This window comes from Oncorhynchus keta, chromosome 7 (genome assembly GCF_023373465.1).
Source record: "Oncorhynchus keta strain PuntledgeMale-10-30-2019 chromosome 7, Oket_V2, whole genome shotgun sequence".
Lineage (NCBI taxonomy): Eukaryota > Metazoa > Chordata > Actinopteri > Salmoniformes > Salmonidae > Oncorhynchus > Oncorhynchus keta.
This window is the reverse complement of record NC_068427.1, coordinates 35,794,832-35,822,271: the sequence shown is the minus strand read 5'-3', so window position 1 is coordinate 35,822,271 and position 27,440 is coordinate 35,794,832. Positions and strand designations below refer to the sequence as shown.

General features: G+C 42.2%; 1 protein-coding gene across 1 annotated transcript in view; it reads left to right on the top strand.

Moving 5' to 3' along the window:
- Window positions 1-27,440, top strand: part of LOC118385852 (low-density lipoprotein receptor-related protein 1B-like) — a 359,442-nt gene that overhangs the window by 174,113 nt on the left and 157,889 nt on the right. Inside the window, exons 33-37 of the mRNA XM_052521799.1 lie at window positions 17,105-17,245; window positions 17,474-17,599; window positions 17,885-18,016; window positions 26,382-26,516; window positions 26,798-26,927. Of these exons, the coding sequence (XP_052377759.1) occupies window positions 17,105-17,245; window positions 17,474-17,599; window positions 17,885-18,016; window positions 26,382-26,516; window positions 26,798-26,927 (664 nt within the window). The remainder of the gene's footprint in view (window positions 1-17,104; window positions 17,246-17,473; window positions 17,600-17,884; window positions 18,017-26,381; window positions 26,517-26,797; window positions 26,928-27,440) is intronic.

Sequence of the window (27,440 nt, the reverse complement as noted above, 5' to 3'; positions counted from 1 at the left end):
ACATAGCCTTTTGTTCTTTATATGAGTTAAGGTTCATATTCACGTCAAGGATCCACATTTACAGAATGCAGAATAATCTGTTGAGAGCTATAATAATAAATTAACACTCTGGTATCTATCAGGTTCAGCAATATCATTGTTTTCTTTTTCATATGTCCCTGGCTATATATGCCATCTGTTCCAAAGGTAAATTGCTTATTAGATAGCGTTAGCTTTATTTTCTTGCTAGTATTAGGGGCTCTTCTCCGTTGTGAGTTAGCGAATCAATGTTATTGAATGCTGATTAAACACCAGTTCCTTCCTGTAGCTGAGGCCTTTGGTCTGCTTTGAGTCAATCAATGAAAGGCTGTGCTTGGTGTGGTTAGGCTCAACCATCAGCCTGTTTCAATGAAGAGAGATTGATACCTAACAGGGGGCTGGATCTATCACCCCATTTTGTGTGTGTATGTGTGTGTATCTGTGTGTGTGAGAATGTGTGTGTGCATGCATGCGTGCGTGCGTCTGTGTGTGTGACTGACTATCGATGAGAGGTTTACCCAAGGTTGCCCTGCCTGACAGGTTATCAATAGTTTAGTTTTGCGACTGTGGTGTGGAATGGAAGCTAACTGTTACTTCATTCCTGCTGTTGTGTCATGTCATAGTGCTAAACAGCATGTTGAGACTCAGATTGACAGATAGATTTTTTTAAATTAAAAAAAAAAGTTTTTTGGGGGGGGTTGAAAGATCAGCTTTAATATTGCAGATAGATTGTGGCTTCCATCAATGTAATTGTCTGCATCATTTCCAAACCCCCTATATATTTTTGAGTAGATATATAAACAATATTTTCCTTTATTATTTTCCCATAACCCTACCACCCCTCCTATAATTGGAGTAGACTAATGGACAACAACACTTAGCTTTCTGCTTCCAGCTTATATGCACTATATACATTTTACAGACACAGTATATTTTACCCTAGTTATCTTTTGTTTGTTTTTAGTCCCATCCTAAAGCTCCACTCAACCCCTCCGATCTATCTCTGAACAGTATCCAGTTTTCTATTTGCCATATATTTTTCAACTGTGTTGTGATTTTTCACAAAAGTTCTGTACCTATATATATATATATATACCTTTCCATTCTGATTGTTTCTACAGATTGTAAATTAAAGATACAATTTTTTGCTAAGAGTATTATTATACAATATTATTGATCGATTGACTGTTACATTTTAAATAACCCAGCAGTGCTATTTGCAGAGTTAGCTCCAGGTAAATGTAGCAATTTTGACAGGCTTAAGTGCCAGAATGAACAGCAAGCTGATGATTTGAAGGTGATTTGAAGAGCTCAGTCACAACAAATGGCAAATAATTCCCTAAAAATGTCACCAATTGCATGTTTTTCTGCTGAATCACTGATGTGTCCGGATGATTCCAGAGGACATTTTTGAATAGAGGTAATGGAAGCAATGTGTGTAACACCAGATTTATGCACTACTGTTATTGGATCTGTTAGATGGAGAGTTGAGGGCCTGTGTTTAGATTGTGTGTTAGGTGATGTGAGGCTAGGTGTTTAGGCCGTGTGGGTGATCAGTCTCCACTTGCCATCAAACCCAGCGGTTGAGGTGGAAATGTAATTTGATAAGCAATAACCAAGAAATCACTGCTATCTACTTACCACAATGGCATTAAATTAACGTATAGTTCTCATCTATATTATTCGTAGCCGTTTATTTAAAACCACAAACAGATGCTGGCACTGAGACCGCACTCAAAAACAATGGTCCAAACACACCAAGACAGTCGTGAAGAGGGCGCCACAAAGCCGATTCCCCCTCAGGAAACTAAAAAGATTTGGCATGGGTCCTCAGATCCAATTGCTCGGCCTCTGACCGCAAGGCTCTACAGAGGGTAGTGCATACGGCCCAGTACATCACTGGGGCTAAGCTCCCTGCCATCCAGGACCTCTACACCAGGCGATGTCAGAGGAAGACCCTAAAAATGGTCAAAGACCCCAGCCACCCCAGTCATAGACTGTTCTTTCTACTACCGCATAGCAAGCAGTACAGGAGTACAGGAGTTCCAAGTTACAAGGACGAAAAGGGTTCTCAACAGTTTTTACCTCCTAGCCATAAGACTCCTGAACAGGTAATCAAATGGCTACCTGGACTATTTGCATTTTGTGCACCCCCAACCCCTCTTTTTACGCTACTGCTACTCTCTTGTTCATCATATGCATAGTCACTTTACCTATACATTCATGTACATACTACCTCAATTGGGCCGACCAACCAGGGCTCCCGCACATTGGCTAACCGGGCTATCTGCATTGTGTCCTGCCACCCACCACCCGCCAACCCCTCTTTTATGCTACTGCTACTCTCTTGTTCATCATATATGCATTGTCACTTTAACCATATCAACATGTACATACTACCTCAATCAGCCTGACTAACCGGTGTCTGTATGTAGCCTCGCTACTTTTATAGCCTCGCTAATGTATATAGCCTGTCTTTTTAATGTTGTTTTATTTCTTTACTTACCTATTGCTCACCTAACACCTTTTTTTGCACTATTGGTTAGAGCCTGTAGGTAAGCATTTCACTGTAAGGTCTACTACACCTGTTGTATTCAGAGCAAGTGACAAATAAACATTGATTTTGATTTGACAAGGCCATAAGTGAACAAAAAATGATCATCCAGAAGCGGAAATCCTATTGGCCAGGGACTTTAATGCAGGCAAACTTAAATCCATTTGAACTCATTTCTACCAGCATGTCACATGTTCAAGCAGAGGAAAAAAACTCTAGACCACCTTTACTCCACACACAGAGACACATACAAAGCTCTCCCTCCCCCTCCGTTTGGCAAATCTGACCATAATTCTAGCCTCCTGATTCCTGCTTACAAGCAAAAACTGAAGCACCAGTGACTTTATCAATACACAAGTGGTCAAATTTGTATTTTTTTTACCTTTATTTAACTAAGCAGATCAGTTAAGAACAAATCCTCTTTTTCTATGACGTCCTAGGATCAGTGGGTTAACTGTCTTGTTCAGCGGCAGCACAAAAGACCTTTACCTTGCCAGCTCAGGGATTCGATCTTGCAAGCATTCGGTTACTTGTCCGACGCTCTAACCACTAGGCTACCTGCTGCCCCCAATGATATGGATGCTATGTTACAGGACTGTTTTGCTAGCATAGACTGGAATATGTTCCGTGATTCATCCAATGGCATTGAGGAGTATACCACCTAAGTCACTGGCCTCATCAAATAGTTCATCGGTGACGTCGTACCCTCAGTGACCGTACGTACATATCCCAACCAGAAGCCATGGATTACAGGCAACATCTGCACTGAGCTGAAGGCTAGAGGTGTTGCTTTCAAGGAGCGGGACACTAATCTGGACGCTTATAAGAAATCCTGCTATGCCCTCAGATTAACCATCAAACAGGCAATGTGTCAATACAGGACTAAGATGCTCATCGGATGTTTTATTTGACCTTTATTTAACCAGGCAAGTCAGTTAAGAACAAATTCTTATTTTCAATGACGGCCTAGGAACAGTGGGTTACCTCCTGTTCAGGGGCAGAACGACAGATTTGTACCTTGTCAGCTCGGGGGTTTGAACTTGCAACCTTGCAACCAACGCTCTAACCACTAGGCTACCCTGCCGCCCCAAGGCTTGCAAAGTATTAAGGACTACAAAGGGAAGCCCAGCCGCAAGCTGCCCAGTGACTCGAGCCTACCAGACAAGCTAAATTACTTTTATGCTCGCTTTGAGGCAAGGAACTCTGAAGTATGTATGAGAGAACCAGCTGTTCTGGATGACTGTGTGATCACGCTGCCCTTAGCAGATGTGAGCAAGACCTTAAACAGGTCAACATTCACAAGGCCGTGGTGCCAGATGGATTACCAGGGTGTGTACTCAGAGAATTCGTGGACCAACTGGCAAGTGTCTTCACTGACATTTTCCACCTCTCCCTGACCGAGTCTGTAATACTTACGTGTTTCTAGCAGACCACCAAAAGTCTCTGTGCCCAAGAATGTGAAGGTAACCTACCTAAATGACTAAAGCACCGTAGCACTCACTTTGGTAGCAACGAAGTGCTTTGAAAGGCTGGGCATGGCTCACATCAACACCATCATTCTGTAAACCCAAGACCCACTCCAATTCGCATTTCACCCCAACAGATCCACAGATGACGCAGATCTCACAGATCTCAATTGCACTCCCCACTACCCTTTCCCACCTGAACAAAAAGAAAACCTACGTGAGAATGCTGTTCATTGACTACAGCTCAGCATCCAACAGCATAGTGCCCTCAAAGCTCATCACTAACCTAAGAATCCTGGGACAAAACACCTCCCTCTGCAACTGGATCCTAGACTTCCTGACGGGCCGACCCCAGGTGGTAAGGGTAGGCAACAACAAATTTAACTCAGATCATCTTGGTAAATAGCTGACCAGACCCTCTTGCCCACAGAAACGGGGGGGGGGGGGTTGACACCTTAACACTCGGTTGTAAATTAGGCAGGAGGGGAGTCTCTTCCTTTGCTCCTCAGTATTGGGAAATAAATCACTTTGTTACAGAAGGTTTTGGTTTTGCCGCCAAAAATCTCTAACATCCAACAATAAACACTAGGACAATATATTTCAACATCCAAATGTGGGGAATGATGAGAGATGGAACAAGGGAAATTAATGTCTATTTTGTGACGTCATTGAAAATGTTATAATGAGAACATTGTAACTTGAAGAGCTTTCACACAGTGTATATCAGGTTTGTATCCTTTATGTTGTGTAGGAAATATCAAGGATGAAGATAATATTGTTGTGAAGATATGATTGTGATTATAGTTTTATAACGAGATCCTAGAAATGATGATACTTTGTCTCGTAACTAGCCATGCCCTAGGTAGCTCAGAGAGCATGTCAGCATGATGAAAACGCCCCTTTTTACACAAGGGTGAGATAAGAATTAACATACTAGACTAGAAGGACCACCAGCTGCAGCTAGGTCTACATTGGCTATGACCCTGAAAATTGACACGAGTTGAAGAAGACAAAGTAGACTAACAATCAAAGTGCTGTATCTAAGAAAGTTAATTTAAGTAGAATCATCAGGTTATTCTCTTCAAACCATCGTCGACTACACTGCTCTCATCACAACCTTAATAATAGATAATCGGGGATAATTGACATGGCTGATTAGCTGTCCTCAGAAGACCACTCTTCCAGAATGAGTGAAAGTAAAGACAGACAACCAAGGAGAAGGACATTGTGACCTCTTGTGGACATAGACTTACACTTACCAATCCTTGGGAGAAGGTCGGACCCTTTTCACAAAGCGGTACCCTTTTCACGAAGGCCTGGGTCCAACAGAGATACACGACGAAGACCTTCAACACCTAAGTACATTAATTACTTCTTACCCCAAAGGGCGGCTGTTCGGGGCAAGGTATTTTGATTACTGTGAGCGAAGTTCCCAAATTTATCCAAGTGTTCTCTCTCTTTCACTCTCGCTTTCTCTCTCTCTCTTTAACTCTCCATCTTTTGTAACAAGTGTCATGTTGTGTTAGTCTGCTAGGGACCTGTTTTCATCGTATTAAGATTCTAATCAATATCTTATACCGCGCGTGTGTGTATCCTGTGTTATCATTTAGTTTGTTAGTAAATAAATAAGCAAATCAATTTATGTGGTATGGAATAATCACTAAGACTCGGGTTTGTACAGATTCCAGAAACTTGTGACTTTCAGAATGAGACTGACATAAGGGAATTATTAATAAGTTACTTATTTATATCTATAAATTCTTGAGTTTAATTCCGGAGATTGTAACTCGTTAAACAACTTCTTCCATGGTGCCCCAAATTTCAAATGAGTTAATTGTTAAATGCTTAATTTAATCTGGTGACAATTAAACATAGTAGGTAATTATTCGATAAATAACAGTCATCACATTAATGAGATACACGTCACGACACTGATCCTCAGGGGTGCATGCTTAGTCCCCTCCTGTACTACATGTTCACCTATGACTGCATGGCCAAGACCGACTCCAACACCATCATGAAGTTTGCTGACGATACAACAGTGGTAGGCCTAATCACCAACAACGATGAGACAGCCTATAGGGGGGAAGTCAGAAACCTGGCAGTGTGATGCCAGGAAAACAACCTCTCCCTCAATGTGAATAAGACCATGTAGATGATGTGGACTACAGGAAAAGGAGGGCTGAACAGGCTCCCATTAACATCAACAGGGCTCTAGTGGAGTGGGTCAAGAGTTTCAAGTTCCTTGGTGTCCACATCACCAATATAAATATAAATAAACTGTCATGGTCCAAACACAGCTGTTTGGACACCTTTTCCCTCTCAGGAGACTGAAAAGATTAGGCAGGTCCCCAGATCCTCAAAAGGTTCAACAGCTGCTATTCGCTCTTTATTATCACTGCGTAGTCACTTCACCCCAAAGAACATGTACAAATTACCTCTACCCCCGCACATGTTACTTTTTATTTAATTTCTTACTTTCGTTTTTTTAGTAAATATTTTCTTAACTCTATTTCTTGAACGTTATTGTTGGTTAATGGCTTGTAAGTAAGCATTTCATAGTAAGGTTTACACCTGGTGTATTTTGTGACAAACAAAATTGCATTGTTATTTTATTTGATAGTTATGATAAAGGAAAACATAATACTTAGTTATATTTGTTTTTTTAGAAACTGCTTGGGTGCAATCATAATCATCTATTAGATTTTCCCTGCTGACAATGGTTATGACTGACAAAAATGAAGTAAACAATATCCTTGAGAATAGTTCATTTGCAGAACCGAACAATACACCAAATTGTAACACCCAAACATTTAAAGCAGACAATCAATTGTCACAGCAATTTAATATAAAAATATATATATTATTATAAAAAAGTACTGTAAATAAAATTAATATTTCCGTTGAAGCACCTCTGCTGTCTGCGACTGCAAAATTGAATAGGATGTCTGTGCATAACCATTGCCTCACTGAAATATCAACTTTTAAATATTCATATGTGTTGAATCTTTGTTGAAAATGGCACTGATAATAAATATGAAAGTCTTGCTAATCCTTCTGCTAACTTCAGAACACATTTCATTAATTTTCAGATTGGGAAAGTGGACCAATATTTATTCAGGGTACACCTCTGTGGCCCTCTCTTAAGGATCTGGTATTAGCATGCAACAGTTCACCGTGTTAGGTGAGGTTGGTTGCACTCCGCTGGGTTTTTGAATTAAAAACCGCTGTCACATCTGAGTTGAATGCTCTTGTCTGGAGCCAGTAGTGAGCATCACTGGATTTCACTAGGGGGGCTGGAATAGGATGGTGTTTGTTCCACTCCTAATTGGGATACATACTGTACACACTTTCCAAACATGGACACGTATAGACAGCACTCTCTAAACTCATGGTATAACTCTCCTCTCCTAACCACTTCTCCTGCACAATACCAGATAGGTACTCTAGATAGGGCTGTGACGGTCATGGAATTTTGGATGACAGTTATTGGTCAGCCAAATGACAGCAGACAACGTAATAATAGTTTGAATAGCAAAGAAATATACTTACACACAGTGAATTCAAAAGTATTCAGACCCCTTGACTTTTTCCACATTTTGTTACATTACAGCCTTATTCTAAAATTGATTTAAAAAAAATGTTTTAACCGACATCAATCTATACACAATACCCCATAATGACAAAGCAACAATAATGTTTTTGAATGTTTTGCTAAGTATTTATCAAATCAAATGTAATTTTATTTGTCACATACACATGGTTAGCAGATGTTAATGCGAGTGTAGCGAAATGCTTGTGCTTCTAGTACCGACAATGCAGTAATAACCAACGAGTAATCTAACCTAACAATTCCACAACTACTACCTTATACACCCTTATACACACAAGTGTAAAGGGATAAATAATATGTGATGGTACAGAACGGCATAGGCAAGACGCAGTAGATGGTATCGAGACCCTTACCCTTTACTCACTACTTTGTTGAAGCACCTTTGGCAGCGATTACAGCCTTGTGTCTTCTTGGGTATGACACTACAAGCTTGGCACACCTGTTTTCCCATTCTTCTTTGCAGATCCTCTCAAGCTATCAGGTCGGGCGGGTAGTGTCGCTGCACAGCTATTTTCAGGTCTCTCCAGAGATGTTTGATCGGGTTCAAGTCTGAGCTCTGGCTGGGCCACTCAAGGATATTCAGAGACTTTTCCCTAAGCTACTCCTGCATTGTATTGGTTGTGTGCTTAGGTTCGTTGTCCTGTTGGAAGGTGAACCTTCACCCCAGTCTGAGGTCTTGAGCACTCTTGAGCAGGTTTTCATCAAGGATCTCTCTGTACTTTGCTCCTTTAATTTTTCCCTCGATCCTGACTAGTCTTCCAGTCTCTGCCGCTGTAAAACATCCACACAGCATGATGCTGCCAACTCCAATCAAGTTGTAGAAACATCTCAAGGACGACCAATGGAAACAGGATGCACCTGAGCTCAATTTTGAATATCATAGGAAAGGGTCAGAATAGTTATGTAAATAAGCTATTTCTGTTTTTATTTTTAAGAAATTTGCAAAATAATGTCTAAAAACCTGTTTTCGCTTTGTCATTATGGGGTCATGTGTATAGAATGATGAGGAAAATTTTTTATTTAATCCATTTTAAAATAAGACTGTAACGTAACAAAATGTGGGAAAAGGGAAGGGGTATGAACACTTTCCGAATGCACTGCATATATACAGTATATCGATTTATTTATTTATTTTAAGAATACATTTTCTCTTCTCCTCCACTCCTAAATGCACAAATGCACGTTCTTTCCACACACAAAATAAAGTTTATATTTTTTCCGGTTATGACAGTTATTTTATGTTCATGATGGTCTTCATCCAAAACTGTCAGTTACATAGTTATATGGTAATTGTGCCAGCCCTAACTCTGCATTCTACAACAGTGTAGTAGAGCCACTGAAACAAGCAAATCAACAAACATGTACCTGTGTGTAGCCCAGACACAGGATAAGAGTACTGGTTTATTTGGGGATTTCACTACATTAAATGTTGCATCACCAGTAACCTATTACATTGTCAGAATTCCAGGTTTTATGCATGCACTACATACAGTTGAAGTCGGGAAGTTTACATGCACCTTAGACAAATACATTTAAGCTCGGTTTTTCACAATTGCTGACATTTAATCTTAGGTAAAATTCCATGGCTTAGGTCAGTTAGGATCACCACTTTATTTTAAGAATGTGAAATGTCAGAATAATAGTGGAGAGTGATTTATTTCATCACATTCCCAGTGGGTCTGAAGTTTACATACACTCAATTAGTATTTGATAGCATTGCCTTTAAATTGTTTAACTTGGGTCTAATGTTTCAGGTAGCCTTCGACAAGCTTCCCACAATAATTTGGGTGAATTTTGGCCCATTCCTCCTGACAGAGCTGGTGTAACTGAGTCAGGTTTGTAGGCCTCCTTGCTCGCACACGCTTTTACAGTTCTGCCCACAAATGTTCTATAGGATTGAGGTCAGGGCTTTGCGATGACCACTCCAATATCTTGACTTTGTTGTCCTTTTAAGCCATTTTGCCACAACTTTGGAAGTATGCTTGGGGTCATTGTCCATTTGGAAGACCCACTTGCAACCAAGCTTTAACTTCTTGACAGATGTCTTGAGATGTTGCTTCATGGATGGTGTTCTTCTGCTTGCAAGCCTCCCCCTTTTTCCTCCAAACATAACGATGGTCATCATTGCCAAACGGTTCTATTTTTGTTTCATCAGACGACTTTTCTCCAAAAAGTACAATCTTGGTCCCCATGTGCAGTTGCAAACTGTAGTCTGGCTTTTTTATGATGGTTTTGGATTATTATTTTGATTTTCCCATGATGTCAAGCAAAGAGGCAGTGAGTTTGAAGGTAGGCCTTGAAATACATCCACGGGTACACCTACAATTGACTCAAATGATGTCAGTTAGCCTATCAGAAGCTTCTAAAGCCATAACATAATTTTCTGGAATTTTCCAAGCTGTTTAAAGGCACAGTCAACTTAGTGTATGTAAACTTCTGACCCACTGGACTCGTTGAAAAAATTACTTGTTTCATGCCCAAAGTAGATTTCCTAACCGACTTGCCAAACTATAGTTTGTTAACAAGAAATTTGTGGAGTGGTTAAAAAATTGTTTTAATGACTCCAACCTAAGTGTATGTAAACTTCCAACTTCAACTGTACTTGACCAGGTCTCCCTTGCAAAAGAAGTCAAGTTGACACATACAACAACACAGAGTTACACATGGAGTATAACAAACATACAGTCAATAATACAGTAGAAACAAGTCTATATACGATGTGAGCAAATGAGGTGAGATAAGGGAGGTAAAGGCAAAAAAGGCCATGTTGGCAAAGTAAATATAATATAGCAAGTAAAACATTGGAATGCTAGATTTGCAGTGGAAGAATGTGCGAAGTAGAAATAAAAATAATGGGGTGCAAAGGAGCAAAATAAATAAATAACATAAAATAAATACAGTAGGGAAAGAGGTAGTTGTTTGGGCTAAATTATAGATGGGCTATGTACAGGTGCAGTAATATGTGAGCTACTCTGACAGCTGGTGCTTAAAGCTAGTGAGGGAGATGAGTGTTTCCAGTTTCAGAGATTTTTGTAGTTCGTTCCAGTCATTGGAGCAGAGAACTGGAAGGAGAGGCGGCCAAAGAAATAATTGGTTTTGGGGGTGACCAGAGAGATATACCTGCTGAAGCGCGTGCTACAGGTGGGTGATGCTATGGTGACCAGCGAGCTGAGATAAGGGGGGACTTTACCTAGCAGGGTCTTGTAGATGACATGGGGCCAGTGAGTTTGGCGACGAGTATGAAGCGAGGGCAGGCCAACGAGAGCGTACAGGTCGCAATGGTGGGTAGTATATGGGGCATTGGTGACAAAATGGATGGCACTGTGATAGACTGCATCCAATTTGTTGAGTAGACTATTGGAGGCTGTTTTGTAAATGACATCGCCGAAGTCGAGGATTGGTAGGATGGTCAGTTTTACAAGGGTATGTTTGGCAGCATGAGTTAAGGATGCTTTGTTGCGAAATAGGAAGCCAATTCTAGATGTAACTTTGGATTGGAGATGTTTGATGTGGGTCTGGAAGGAGAGTTTACAGTCTTACCAGACACCTAGGTATTTGTAGTTGTCCACGTATCCAGTCAGAGCCGTCCAGAGTAGTGATGTTGGACAGGCGGGCAGGTACTGGAAGAGATCGGTTGAAGAGCATGCATTTAATTTTACTTGTATTTAAGAGTAATTGAAGGCCACAGAAGGAGAGTTGTATGGCATTGACGCTTGCCTGGAGGGTTAGAGGTTAGGGTAAATTTGTTCAACTTTTTGATAAAAAGCGTGCAAAATTTCAATGTCCTGCTACTCATGCCAGGAATATAGTATATGTATATGATTAGTATGTGTGGATAGAAAACACTCTGAAGTTTATAAAACTGGTTAAATCATGTCTGTGACTATAATGGGACATATTGGAGTGCCAACAAAGAAGCTCGTCAAAGGTAATGCATGTTTTATATTTTATTTCTGCGTTTTGTTTAGCGCCGGCTACGCTAATTCTTTTGTTTTCGTCTCGTTCAGGTATTTCGGGGGGGTGCATGCTATCAGATAATAGCTTCTCATGCTTTCGCCGAAAAGCATTTTTTAAATCTGACATGTTGGCTGGATTCACAACAAGTGTAGCTTTAATTGAGTACACTGTATGTGTGATTTAATGAAAGTTTGAGTTTTATCTCGTACTATTTGAATTTGGCGCTACGCATTTCCCCAGGCTATTGGCCAGGAGAGACTAGCTAGCGTCTCTATAGCCGTAAGAGGTTAACACAATGTCCAAAGAAGGGCCAGAAGTATACAGAATGGTGTCGTCTGCATAGAGGTGGATCAGAGACTCACCAGCAGCAAGAGCGACATCATTGATGTATACAGAGAAGAGAGTCGGTCCAAGAATTGAACCCTGTGGCACCCCCATAGAAACTGCCAGACGTCTGAACAACAGACCCTCCGATTTGACACACTGAACTCTATCAGAGAAGTAGTTGGGGAACCAGGCGAGGCAATCATTTGAGAAACCAAAGCTGTTGAGTCTGCCGATGAGGATGTGGTGATTTACAGAGTCAAAAGCCTTGGCCAGATAAATAAATTTGGCTGCACAGTAATGTTTCTTATCGATGGCGGTTAAGATATTGTTTAGGACCTTGAGCGTGGCTGAGGTGCACCCATGACCAGCTCAGAAACCAGATTGCATAGCAGAGAGGGTATGGTGAGATTCGAAATGGTTGGTAATCTGTTTGTTGACTTGGCTTTCGAAGACCTTAGAAAGGCAGGGTAGGATAGATTTAGGTCTGTAACAGTTTGGGTCAAGAGTTTCCCCCCCTTTGAAGATGGGGATGACCGCAAAAAAAGAGAGGTTGAACAGGCTAATAATAGGGGTGGCAACAATTTCGGCAGATCATCTTAGAAAGAAAGGGTCAAGATTGTCTAGCCCGGCTGATTTGTAGGGGTCCAGATTTCGCAGCTCTTTCAGAACATCAGCTGACTGGATTTGGGAGAAGGAGAAATGGGGAAGGTTTGGGCAAGTTGCTGTGTGGGGTGCAGTGCTATTGACCGGGGGTAGGGGTAGCCAGGTGGAAAGCATGGCCAGCCGTAGAAAAATGCTTATTGAAAATCTCAATTATAGTGGATTTATCAGTGGTGACAGTGTTTCCTATCTTCAGTGCAGTGGGCAGCTGGGAGAATGCCATAGGATGTTTTTGTGTTGGTTAAAACCTGTTGGGGCAAGGCATTCCCCCCAGGGAACTCCACCCCCCCCGTCCAGCTGGAATTAAAAAATATTATTTAGAAATATTTAACTTTCACACATTAACAAGTCCAATACCTCAAATGAAAGATAAACACCTTGTTCATCTACCCATCATGTCAGATTTTTTAAATGTTTTACAGCGAAAACACAACATATATTAATGTTTGACCACCACCAAACCAAAGAAAAAACACAGCCATTTTTTCCAGCCAAAGATAAAATCACAAAAGCAGGATTAGAAATAAAATGAATCACTAACCTCTTGAAAATCTTCATCAGATTACAGTCATTGTCACACCCTGACCATAGTTTGCTTTGTATGTTCTATGTTTTGTTAGGTCAGGGTGGGCATTCTATGTTGTGTGTCTAGTTTGTCTGTTTCTGTGTTTGGCCTGATATGGTTCTCAATCAGAGGCAGGTGTTAGTCATTGTCTCTGATTGGGAAGCATATTTAGGTAGCCTGTTTGGTGTTGGGTTTTGTGGGTGATTGTATCTTGTGTCAGTGTTTGTTCCACACGGGACTGTTTCGGGTTTACACGTTTGTTGTTTTTGTAGTTTATTCATGTATAGTTTTCTTATTAAAAACAAACGTAAATTTCAACCACGCTGCATTTTGGTCCTCCTCTCCTTCGACGGAGGAATCCCGTTACGTGTCATATGATATGTTACACAGTACATTTATGTTTTGTTCGATAATATGCATTTTTATATCCACAAATCTCGGTTTACATTGACGCCATGTTCAGAAATTCTAAAAATCTACGCCAGATAACAGAAATACTCATCATAAACTTTGACCTAAGATACATGTTCTACATATAATTAAAGATACACTGGTTCTTAATGCAACCCGTGTCAGATTTTTTTTTTACGTTACAGAAAAAGCATAACATTGCAATAATCGGCACTCAGACGTAACCGCCATGTTGGAGTCAACAGAAATACGAAATTACAACACGAATATTCCCTTACCTTTGATCTTTCATCAGAATATAGTGCAAAGTGTCCTAGTTCCACAATAAATCGTTGTTTTGTTCCATAATGTCCAATACTAGTGTCCAAGTAGCTGCATTTGCTATCAGCTCACCAAGATAACTCGCACGAAAACTTCGAAAATATATATTCCAGGTCGAATAAACTGGTCAAACTAAGTAGAGAATCAATCTTCAGGATGTTATTATCATATATATCCAATAACTTTCCAACCGGATCATACGTTTTCATCTGGGGCCGATTGGAACAGCCGTAGCACCCACAGAGAAATGCGCCACAGCAAAATGGCATTCTGTTGCGACACTGACTATTTTCCCTCCCATTAGGTCGAAGTTCACAGCAAATGCTCCATTACACTTTCTACTGAATGAGGACATCTAGTGGAAGGAGTAGGAAATGCTTCCAGATCCATATCTTGTTGGGAAAGGAGGGGGCGTTGACGTCAAAGTTGCCCCAACTTTCAGAACTTCAAAACTTGTTTGGAAGATTTCCTCCCTATGAGTTCTGTTATACTCACAGACATAATTCAAACAGTTTTAGAAACTTCAGAGTGTTTTCTATCCAATAGTAATAATAATATGCATATATTAGCAATCTAGGACAGAGTTTGATGCAGTTCACTATGGGCACGCAATTCATCCAAAGTGAAAATACTGCCCCCTATCCCCAACAAGTTTTAAGGGCAGTCATGTCTGGGAAGAATCAAGGGCTATATCTGTTCCTGGTTCTAAATTTCTTGAATGGGTCATGCTTATTTATTTGGTTAGGTAGGCATTTTTAAAGAATAACCAGGCATTCTCTACTGACGGGATGGGATCAATATCCTTCCAGGATACCCTGGCCAGGTCGATTAGAAAGGCTTGCTCGCTAAAGTGTTTCAGGGAGCGTTTGACAGTGATGAGTGGGGGTCGTTTGACCGCTGACCCATTACGGATGCAGGCAATGAGGCAGTGATCGCTGAGATCTTGGTTGAAGACAGCAGAGGTGTATTTAGGGGGCAAGTTGGTTAGGATGATATCTATGAGGGTGCCCATGCTTTGGGGGGTACCTGGTAGGTTCATTGATCATTTGTGTGAGATTGAGGGCATCAAGCTTAGATTGTAGGATGGCTGGGGTGTTAAGCATATTCCAGTTTAGGTCGCCTAGCAGCACGAGCTCTGAAGATAGATGGGGGGCAATCAGTTCACATATGGCGTCCAGAGCACAGCTGGGGGCAGAGGGTGGTCTATAGCAGACGGCATCAGGGAGAGACTTGTTTTTAGAGAGGTGGATTTTTAAAAGTAGAAGTTCAAATTGTTTGGGTACAGACCTGGATAGTAGGACAGAACTATGCAGGCTATCTTTGCAGTTGATTGCAACACCACACCCTTTGGCAGTTCTATCTTGTCTGAAAATGTTGTAGTTAAGGATGAAAATTTCAGAATTTTTGGTGGTCTTTCCTAAGCCAGGATTCAGACACAGCTGGAACATCCGGGTTGGTAGAGTGTGCTAAAGCAGTGAATAAAACAAACTTAGGAAGGAGGCTTCTAATGTTAACATGCATGAAACCAAGGATATTACGGTTACAGAAGTCATCAAAAGAGAGCGCCTGGGGAATAGGAGTGGAGCAAGGCACTGCAGGGCCTGGATTCACCTCTACATCACCAGAGGAAAGGAGGAGGAGTAGGATAAGGATACGGCTAAAAGCAATGAGAATTGGTTGTCTAGAACGTCTGAAACAGAGAGTAAAAGGAGATTTCTGGGGGCGATTTCTGGGGGCGATGAAATAGCTTCAAGGTATAAGGTATGGTATGATGTGAATGCAGTGGAGTTAAAGCTAAGTATTGAGTGATGATGAGAGAGATATTGCCTCTAGAAACATCATTGGAAGCAGGAGATGTCATCGCATGTGTGGGTGGTGGAACTAATAGGTTGGATAAGGTATAGTGAGCAGGACTAGAGGCTCTACAGTGAAATAGGCCATTGAACACTAACCAGAACAGCAATGGACAAGGCATATTGACATTAAGGAGAGGCATGCTTAGTTGAGTGATCAAAAGGGTCCAGTGAGTAGTGAGGTTGGTTGGGGTCACGCCAATTCAGACAGCTAGCCGGGCAATCGGTAGCAAGCTAGCATAGGATGGAGGTCTGTTTTTAGCCACCTTGTGCGTTTCCGTCGGTAGGATTAGTGCGGTTCCGTTTGGGAGTGGGGATCAATCCAATTAGTTAAAAAAAAGATATAGTTATAGAGGCACTAAAATAAATTGTCTGATAGATCTATTCAGATAGCAGCCGATAAGACAGCTAACGATTAGTGGGCCGCCGATGGGCGTTCAGATAACGTCGCGACGGAGGAGCCAGCTGGATAAATCCCTCGGGCAGATAACATCGGTAGTCCAGTTGTGAAGGCCCGGTGGGGCTCCTTGTTGGCAGTAAAACGGGTCCGGATAGGTGATTGTAGCCCAGGAGTGGCTGATGAAACTCTTCAGCTGGCTAGCACCGGAATAATTGATGTTTGCTCCGGGATTGACGTAAGCCGATAGTCACACGGATAGCAGCTAGCTAGCTGTGAGATCCAGGTATAAATGTCCAGAGCTTGCGGTTGAAATCCGAGGACATGGAGAGAAAAATGGGTCCGGTATGGTCCGGTCCGAGCCACGTCGTACAAATCTGCCGATAGATTTTCAAGCTAAAGGATAGCTGATGACCACAAACCGTGGTTAGCTGAATACTAACGATTAGCCAGTAAAGAAGCTTCTGGCTAGCTTCTGGTTAGCTTCTATGGAGGATTACAGATTTGAGGTAAATAATACTTTCTTTTTTTTATAAATTGGTGAGGCGGGTTGCAGGAGAGTGTTTTAAAGTTGAGTTTATGGAAAAGAAAAGAAATATATAAAAAGGTATGCGAAGAAAGTTGTAAATATATATATATACGGGACACGACAAGACGAGGACAAAGGACTTCTGACTGCTATGCCATCTTGGTGACGGGAGGTTGTGGGATCTAGTTTTGCATAGTTGCTGTTTAGCCCTACAGATCTTTGCTTTCGGTTGTGTATTTTATTTTATTTTTCCCGGTGTCATTTAATAAAAGGAAAATGTACGCCTACCACGCTGCACCTTGGTCTAATCCATCTTTAAACAAATGTAACACAATGGGAATTTTTGGATAAATAAAGGTACATGACAAAAAATCTCTTCAGAGGGTTAAAGTTGGTAGATAATGTGGTGTTTAAGGACATTTCCTTGTTTCAGGTAACAAATTGTGGTGGGCAGATGATGATTCAGCCCAACTGGGGACTGTGAACAAAAGAGACGGACGGACTCCTGTGGTCCTGAGGAATAAGACCAGCGGAGTGGTGTACATGAAGGTCTATGACAGGGAGGGACAGAGAGGTGAGGAACCCACACACGCACACACACAGGCACGCACACTTTTATTTATGCACTTTTCACTTTTCAATCCCATCTGCTGACATTCATAAATGTGACGCCACGATGTACTACAGTACCTATAGCCCTCTGCATAACATATCAGATGTTAGCTTAGTAAAGATGTCCATGAAGCTAACATAATGGTGTCCCATCTCCTTACTAATATACTATTCACCATGTCCTTTCCAGGAAGGAACCCGTGTCAGGTGAACAATGGAGGCTGCTCCCAGCTCTGCTTCCCCACATCAGAGAACACCCGTAGCTGCTCCTGTACTGTGGGCTACAACCTGCGCACCGACCGAATGTCCTGTGAGGGTAAAACAACAAGTCTGATTCGCAAATAGCACCCTATTCCATACATAGTGTACTACCTTTATCCAGAGCCCTATTCGGGGGGCATTGAGCAGTTCAGACACCCTAGCATCGAAGTTACCACAAGGTCTGTGAAATGAATTGACTGTTAGCGCTATAGACACCTCCGTAATCATACAAAACATACTACATTTCACTGGGGTAAATGTACTCTCTGCATATTGACTTACAGTATGTTAATCTGTCACAAGAGACTAACAGTTAAGTAATCCCTGTTGTACCCTGTAGGCATTGAGTCATTGCTGATGTACTCCATCCATGAGGGGATCAGAGGGATTGCCTTGGACCTCAATGACAACATGGAGGCTCTGATGCCCATCACTGGGACCCTGTTCGCTGTGGGGGTGGACTTCCATGCAGGTAGACACCACCAGGGCCAGTGATGGGCATCTCAGAGTAGGAGGGTTGATCAAAAATCTGTTTTGGCTTATAAATCTTAATAAATAAGAGTGGGAACCCAGGACAAGCAGGACACAGTCATTTACTGCACTCATCTCCTCAGTCAACAGTTAAACCTACAGTTCATTGATTTGATGATGTCTTCCGCAGAGGGAGAAAGAGAGAGAGCGAGAGAGAAAGAGACAGAAAGGAGAGAAAGAGCTGTATTGTAGTATGCTCTCCAACCCTGTTGAATAATGGTTAGTGGTGCTGTTGAGTTCTGCAGAGATGAAAGAGTAATACGTCCACGTTACTAGAGACGCAGCATGAGAAACACCAACCATTTCTCCACATGCCCTGAACCAGGCCTGTCACAAAGCAATTCCCCAGACATTGTATCAAATGAAAGTAGCATGGACATTATAATACATAAACCCAATGGCCTATGCTGGCATTTGTTATAAAAATGGGTTTTGTCTTGCGTAATTCATGTTCTAAATATGGTGGATTCATTTCAGTTACGAATGCTATGAATAAACTAAGGGCTCGTTGAGCCACGAGGCCAAATGATAACCAACAGCCATATAGGCATACCGGGAAAGAGAAGGTTTATCTAACACACACTGGAAGTGTTACAGAAATCCTTTGTTTACAAATATATCCCATGAATTGGAGATAAGGGTGGAGAGGAGAGTTGTCACCTGACCACATTTGATAGATTAGGATGAAGGTATGGCACAACATACTGTACACTTGCAAGGCAGGACTTACTAAATCAAATCAAATCAAATTTTATTTGTCACATACACATGGTTAGCAGATGTTAAATGCGAGTGTAGCGAAATGCTTGTGCTTCTAGTTCCGACAATGCAGTGATAACCAACAAGTAATCTAACTAACAATTCCAAAACTACTGTCTTATACACAGTGTAAGGGGATAAGGAACATGTACATAAGGATATATGAATGAGTGATGGTACAGAGCAGCATACAGTAGATGGTATCGAGTACAGTATATACATATGAGATGAGTGTGTAGACAAAGTAAACAAAGTGGCATAGTTAAAGTGGCTAGTGATACATGTGTTACATAAGGATGCAGTCGATGATGTAGAGTACAGTATATACATATGCATATGAGATGAATAATGTAGGGTAAGTAACATTATATAAGGTAGCATTGTTTAAAGTGGCTAGTGATATATTTACATAATTCCCATCAATTCCCATTATTAAAATGGCTGGAGTTGGGTCAGTGTCAATGACAGTGTGTTGGCAGCAGCCACTCACTGTTAGTGGTGGCTGTTTAACAGTCTGATGGCCTTGAGATAGAAGCTGTTTTTCAGTCTCTCGGTCCCAGCTTTGATGCACCTGTACTGACCTCGCCTTCTGGATGATAGCGGGGTGAACAGGCAGTGGTTCGGGTGGTTGATGTCCTTGATGATCTTTATGGCCTTCCTGTAACAACGGGTGGTGTAGGTGTCCTGGAGGGCAGGTAGTTTGCCCCCGGTGATGCGTTGTGCAGTCCTCACTACCCTCTGGAGAGCCTTACGGTTGAGGGCGGAGCAGTTGCCATACCAGGCGGTGATACAGCCCGCCAGGATGCTCTCGATTGTGCATCTGTAGAAGTTTGTGAGTGCTTTTGGTGACAAGCCGAATTTCTTCAGCCTCCTGAGGTTGAATAGGCGCTGCTGCGCCTTCTTCACGACGCTGTCAGTGTGAGTGGGCCAATTCAGTTTGTCTGTGATGTGTATGCCGAGGAACTTAAAACTAGCTACCCTCTCCACTACTGTTCCATCGATGTGGATAGGGGGGTGTTCCCTCTGCTGTTTCCTGAAGTCCACAATCATCTCCTTAGTTTTGTTGACGTTGAGTGTGAGGTTATTTTCCTGACACCACACTCCGAGGGCCCTCACCTCCTCCCTGTAGGCCGTCTCGTCGTTGTTGGTAATCAAGCCTACCACTGTTGTGTCGTCCGCAAACTTGATGATTGAGTTGGAGGCGTGCGTGGCCACGCAGTCGTGGGTGAACAGGGAGTACAGGAGAGGGCTCAGAACGCACCCTTGTGGGGCCCCCGTGTTGAGGATCAGCGGGGAGGAGATGTTGTTGCCTACCCTCACCACCTGGGGGCGGCCCGTCAGGAAGTCCAGTACCCAGTTGCACAGGGCGGGGTCAGAGGGTACTATGGTGTTGAATGCCGAGCTGTAGTCGATGAACAGCATTCTCACATAGGTATTCCTCTTGTCCAGGTGGGTTAGGGCAGTGTGCAGTGTGGTTGAGATTGCATCGTCTGTGGACCTATTTGGGCGGTAAGCAAATTGGAGTGGGTCTAGGGTGTCAGGTAGGGTGGAGGTGATATGGTCCTTGACTAGTCTCTCAAAGCACTTCATGATGACGGAAGTGAGTGCTACGGGGCGGTAGTCGTTTAGCTCAGTTACCTTAGCTTTCTTGGGAACAGGAACAATGGTGGCCCTCTTGAAGCATGTGGGAACAGCAGACTGGTATAGGGATTGATTGAATATGTCCGTAAACACACCGGCCAGCTGGTCTGCGCATGCTCTGAGGGCGCGGCTGGGGATGCCGTCTGGGCCTGCAGCCTTGCGAGGGTTAACACGTTTAAATGTCTTACTCACCTCGGCTGCAGTGAAGGAGAGACCGCATGTTTCCGTTGCAGGCCGTGTCAGTGGCACTGTATTGTCCTCAAAGCGGGCAAAAAGTTATTTAGTCTGCCTGGGAGCAAGACATCCTGGTCCGTGACTGGGCTGGATTTCATCTTGTAGTCCGTGATTGACTGTAGACCCTGCCACATGCCTCTTGTGTCTGAGCCATTGAATTGAGATTCCACTTTGTCTCTGTACTGACGCTTAGCTTGTTTAATAGCCTTGCGGAGGGAATAGCTGCACTGTTTGTATTCAGTCATGTTGCCAGACACCTTGCCCTGATTAAAAGCAGTGGTTCGCGCTTTCAGTTTCACGCGAATGCTGCCATCAATCCACGGTTTCTGGTTAGGGAATGTTTTTATCGTTGCTATGGGAACGACATCTTCGACGCACGTTCTAATGAACTCGCACACCGAAACAGCGTATTCGTCAATATTCCCATCTGACGCAATACGAAACATGTCCCAGTCCACGTGATGGAAGCAGTCTTGGAGTGTAGAGTCAGCTTGGTCTGACCAGCGTTGGACAGACCTCAGCGTGGGAGCCTCTTGTTTTAATTTCTGCCTGTAGGCAGGGATCAGCAAAATGGAGTCGTGGTCAGCTTTTCCGAAAGGGGGGCGGGGCAGGGCCTTATATGCGTCGCGGAAGTTAGAGTAACAATGATCCAAGGTTTTACCACCCCTGGTTGCGCAATCGATATGCTGATAAAATTTAGGGAGTCTTGTTTTCAGATTGGCTACACTACCCAAAGAGAAGAATAGGAAACTAGTCTAAAGCAACAATAAAAAAGCTTAAAGATTAAACCCGGAGCTAAAATTAGCAGCTAGCAGGCTGGGTATCTATAAGGTCTTGGTTGCCCTCCCCTTTGTTGCTGTTAAATCAAATCAAATCAAATGTATTAATATATCCCTTCATGCATCAGCTGATATCTCAAAGTGCTGTACAGAAACCCAGCCTAAAACCCCAAACAGCAAGCAATGCTGGTGTAGAAGCATGGTGGCTAGGAAAATACTCTAGAAAGGCCACAAAAAGGAATTAACCTAGAGAGGAACCAGGCTACGAGGGGTGGCCAGTCCTCTTCTGGCTGTGCCGGGTGAAGATTATAACAGAACATGGCCAAGATGTTCAAATGTTCATAAATGACCAGCATGGTCAAATAATAATAATCACAGTTGTTGTCGAGGGTGCAACAAGTCAGCACCTCAGGAGTAAATGTCAGTTGGCTTTTCATAGCCGATCATTAAGAGTATCTCTACTGCTCCTGCTGTCTCTAGGGAGTTGAAAACAGCAGGTCTGGGACAGGTAGCACATCCGGTGAACAGGTCAGGATTCCATAGCCACAGGCAGAACAGTTGAAACTGGAGCAGCAGCACTGCCAGGTGGACTGGGGACAGCAAGGAGTCATCATGCCAGGTAGTCCTGAGGCATGGTCCTAGGGCTCAGGTCCTCTGAGAGAGAGAAAGAAAGAGAGAATTAGAAAGAGCATACTTAAATTCACACAGGACACCGGATAAGACTGGAGAAGTACTCCAGATATAACAGAACCTAGCCCCCCGACACATAAACTACTGCAGCATAAATACTGTAGGCTAAGACAGGAGGGGTCAGGAGACACTGTGGCCCCAACCGATGATAGCCCCAGACATGGCCAAACAGGCAGGATATAACCCCAACCACTTTGCCAAAGCACAGCCCCCACACCACTATAGGGATATCTGTTATGCACCTGTTATACAGGTGAACATGAAAACATCTAGCTAAACTCAGTCAGCCAGCAGCAGTAGATAGCTCTCATGCATACTATTTTCATGTCATTATGAGGTAGGTCATTGGTGCAAAATATGAAATCTTCCAGCTGGAATATGTCACATGTAAGATATGTGTTAACAGAGTGTGAATTCTGTGTAAACAGGAAGGGGCAAATCAACATATGATTCTGCCTATCCTCCCGACGACCTGGGCCCACTGTACAGACAGGCAAATACCGAAATGTACTTAAGGCTTTAAGGCTGGACTTGGAAAGGAATGGCAATTTCATCCTGTCAGATATGAAATAGAGTTAGCCATTTAGATACTATGTTTTGCATATGCAATTTATTTTCCAATAAAACCTGGTATACAATAGCCTTTTCATTTCCCGGTATTGCATGTCAACAAAGAAATAAGCAGTCGTGTAAAGTACTTAAGTTAAAATACTTTAAAGTACTATTTAAAGTGTAACTGACAGCATTTTAACTACTTTGCAAATATGAAACAAACAGGCAATCATAATACACAATATATATACAAAAGTATGTGGACACCACTTCAAATGATTGGATTTGGCTACTTCTGCCAAACCCGTTGCTTACAGGTGTATAAAACCGAGTACACAGCCATGCAATCTCCAGAGAAAAGCATTGGTAGTAGAATGGCCTTACTGAAGAGCTCTGTGATTATCAACTTGGCTCCGTCAACAAGTCAGTTTGTCAAATTTCTGCACTGCTAGAGCTGCCCCGGTCAACTGTGTGCTGTTATTGTGTAAATGTCTTAAGTGTAAATGTCTTAGAGCAACAACGGCTCTGTTGTTAAGTGGTGGGCCACACATGTTTGACGAGCAGTTTTCCACATACTTTTGGTCATGCAGTGTAACAGTCAAAAATACAAAATTCCCAGTTTACGCTGGGAACCAACTTCGTTAGATGTTTTAAAAATATGTTATATTTGACTAAATATCCCATGATGTACATTAAGGCATTGTTGGCAGAATAGATGGATGCAGTTCAATGCATGATTCATATCATTCACCAATCCCAAAAATATTGCTATCAGGTTGTAAATCACAACTGGCCTGATATATTGTTTCCTGCCTCCATGAATTCGGAATGCATTGTTTCCGTTTCAATGAGTTTTGGACAAAAACAGACGAACATAACTAAGGCTGGGAATGTCAATACAATCAAACTAGCAACGGCAATGATCACAAGTCAATCATAATGTGGCTAATAGGCTAGTATATCTATTTATGTAGCTAGCTATTTAGCTGCTGGGAGGATGTCATGTCATTGGAGGAGTGGGTGAGGGAAAGACTTCTTCCAATCATATAATTTTAAAGTGTCTACAGCTAGAGATCCAAGTGTCATTTGGTTAGTTACCAATAAAAGTTCATTGTTTTGCTAGCTCGCTAAACTGAACTTGAATGACTGTTATCCACTTAGCATATCTCTTGCATTCGTAAATTCTCTCTGGTGATCTACTCTGACTTCAGAGCACCCTCGTCTGAGTGTGCCAGAGCGCAGAATAACGGATTAATTTACAAACATGCAACACCTGCTGAATATGACAGGTGTCAGGTGTTTAGCTACTTACAGACATAAATGAGAAAACACCTCACTCTGATCATTTTACTCACCCTAGCAGAGCTTGTTAGGCTGTTCTAACATTATCTAGAGCAGTGAGACGGTAACTGTGCTGCCAGCAACAACTTAATTATGTTTTTTGGACGACGTTTACTGACACCAGTCATATTCCTAAATTCCTGTTATTCTGTGCTCTTGCATACTCAGACAAGAGTACTCTGAAATCAGAGTAAATAGCCAGAGTGAATTTATAAATGCACCCAGTGTCAATAGTGCAGTGTGCGCTCAATGCTAGGAGAGTGAAACACTCTGAATTTACGAACAGAGAATCTAACAATACACTGAATTTATGAACTACCCACAGTCTGATACACTGAAGGCAATTTAAGAACGCACCCTTAGTTATCAATCAAATGTATTTGCCATCGATCTAATGGGCTGGTAGGCAAATTCCCATTCATTGGGGTGGCAAATAGCCTAGTGGTTAGAGCATTGGACTAGTAACTGAATGGTTGCAAAATCGAATCCCTGAACTGACAAGGTAATAATCTGTTGTTCTACCCCTGAACAAGGCAGTTAACCCACTGTTCCTAGGCTGTCATTGAAAATAATAATTTGTTCTTAACTGACTTGCCTAGTTAAATAAAGCAAAAATTCAGTTGGGTCAAGCATGCATTGGCAGGTGAGAAGCATGTGCAGGCTCCTCATTGTTTGTCAGTGGAATTTTGTCAGCCATATAGCTGAAAAAGTTTGAGAGGGTTTATCTAATGTTAGCTCATCTCGCTCTGGCTAGCAATAGTTGTTGATGTGCATGACTGAGGGAGAGAGCCTACCTCTCATGGTTGTGTGACCAATAGGACTGTAAAGTTCCCAAATGTAAGTGGGCTCTCCATGGAATTTACATATTTGCAGAGATCCATTTGGGTGATTTTGTGGCTTGTGGCGAATGCTTTCTAATGTTCTAAAGTTGTGCTGTTGCTACTGCCTGTAAACACACATTCCAGTTCAAAGTGAATGATGGCAAGCCTGTGTGGCAAATGGCTTATTTGCGTAAAAGCCTACTGTAGCTCTGATTGGCTATGGTGCACCGGTCTGTGTAGACTAAGGTCTGTGTTTATTAGGTTTTATTTACTGCAGTGTCTGTTAATTGTCCAAACACACTCTATTGCTCCAAACCCACTCTATTGCTCTAGAATCTTCACAAATGCCTTACTCTACGTCATTCACAAACATTCTATGAATTTATGAAAACATGAAAACGACCATATCAAAGTGTGCTGTCAGTCCCACTTTAAGTAGTTTTTTGGGGTTTCTGCACTTTACATTACTATTTATATTTTTGACAACTTTTAGTTTTAGTCCACTACATTTCTAAAAAGAAAGTATGTACTTTTTACTCAATACATTTTCCCTGACACCCAGAAGTACTCATCACATTTTGAATGCTTAGCAGGGCAGGAAAGTGGTCCAATTCAAACACTTATCAAGAGAATCATCCTTACTTCAAGATGGTGCCGACAGAGAGGGTTGCCTCACTCTAGTCCTTAAGAAACTATGCAGTATTTGTTTTTTTAATGTATTATTTCTCACATTGTTAGCCCAGGAAACCTTAAGTGTTATTACATACAGCCGGGAAGAACTATTGGATATCAGAGCGACGTCAACTTACCAGCACTACGACCAGGAATACGACTTTTCCGAAGCAGATCCTTTGTTCGAACCACCCAAGGCATTCGAACTGATTCAAGGGGCTGACACAAAACAACAACGCTGCAGAAGAGGTAGACGGAGTGACCTTTTGGTCAGACTTCGGAGGTGCACACACCACCCACCACTTCCGAGTATATTACCCGCTAATGTCCAATCTCTAGATTTGTTATTTTATTTTATTTCACCTTTATTTAACCAGGTAGGCTAGTTGAGAGCAAGTTCTCATTTACAACTGCGACCTGGTAACAAGGTAGATTAAATTAGGGCAAGGTTTGCTTTCCAGGGAGACATCCGGGATTGTAACATACTCTGTTTCACGGAAACATGGCTCTCTGGGGACATGCTGTCGGGACAGCCACCACGATTCTTTGTGCGTTGCGCCGACAGGAATTAACATCTCTCCGGGAAGAAGGGCGGCGGTGTATGTTTCATGATTAACGACTCATGGTGTAATTGTAACAACATCCAGGAACTCAAGTCCTTTTGTTCACCTGAACTAGAATTCCTCACAATCAAATGCAGTCCGTATTATCTCCCAAGATAATTATTGTTGGTTATTGTCACAGCCAAGTACATCCCCCCTCAAGCTGACACCACGACAGCCCTCAAGGAACTCCAATGTTTCCTGCCTATCCACAGGTAATGACACAGTGTACTGGACAGACATGGGCCTGAACACAATCTCCAGAGCCAAGAGGGATCAGACCTGGAGGGAGGACATCATTACTACGGGAATCAGCAGGGTTGAGGGCATCGCAGTGGACTGGATTGCTGGTCAGTATTGTCTTCTGTAAAATGTTTTTAAATATGGGTTCTTACTATGTGGATAACCCCCACCCACGATTTTATCTCATGAGACTAACCTATATAAATAAAGGTATACATAAAAAATATTCAAATCAAATTGAAAGCCATAAATGATAAATGATGCAAGTCTACTGAACTGTGCTTTAAAATGACACGTTTGTGTTGTGATTATCTCCTTAGTTTCTGATGAGTAAGAGTAACAATGTTCTTTGTACTCTAATAACAGTATATTTGTCTTCCTCCCACAGGTAACCTTTACTGGACAGACCATGGTTTCAACCTCATAGAGGTTGCTCGTCTTAGTGGTACCTACCGTTGTGTAGTCATCTCAGAGGGACTCGACCAACCTAGAGCCATCGCTGTTCATCCACAGAAAGGGTATGTCTGTTTGTTTGTCTGTGTGTCTGTGTGCGTACGTGCTTGAATGCATGTTTGTACGTGCGCCAGGGGCATCAATTGGTTATGCATACCGTAGCTCAACACCAACAATTTAAAATAGGCTACTAAAATCATTCCAATCCCAATTAAAAGGCTAATGTAGTTTAGTGCTATTATACTTCTGACTTTAAGACCTTGCGGACACCTGGGAGCGGGAGGTAAGGCTGTTTGTATGGCTGGTAGGCTTTATGGAAAGCAGAAATCTGTATATAATGACGAGATGCTTATGTCTCCGCCTTAACAATGGAAGTTGTTGTCCCAAAGGCGGGAAGGCAAATGATGGTTGGAAGTGCAGAATTGTCTAGAATGTCATTGTATGCTGTAAAGTTAAGATTTCGGAACAGATGGCGAGTGTTGTAACTGTGGACAGACGATTTTTACGTTCTAAGCAATTCAGCACTCAGCGGACCCGTTCTGTGAGCTTGCTTGGCCTACCACTTTGCAGCTGTTGTT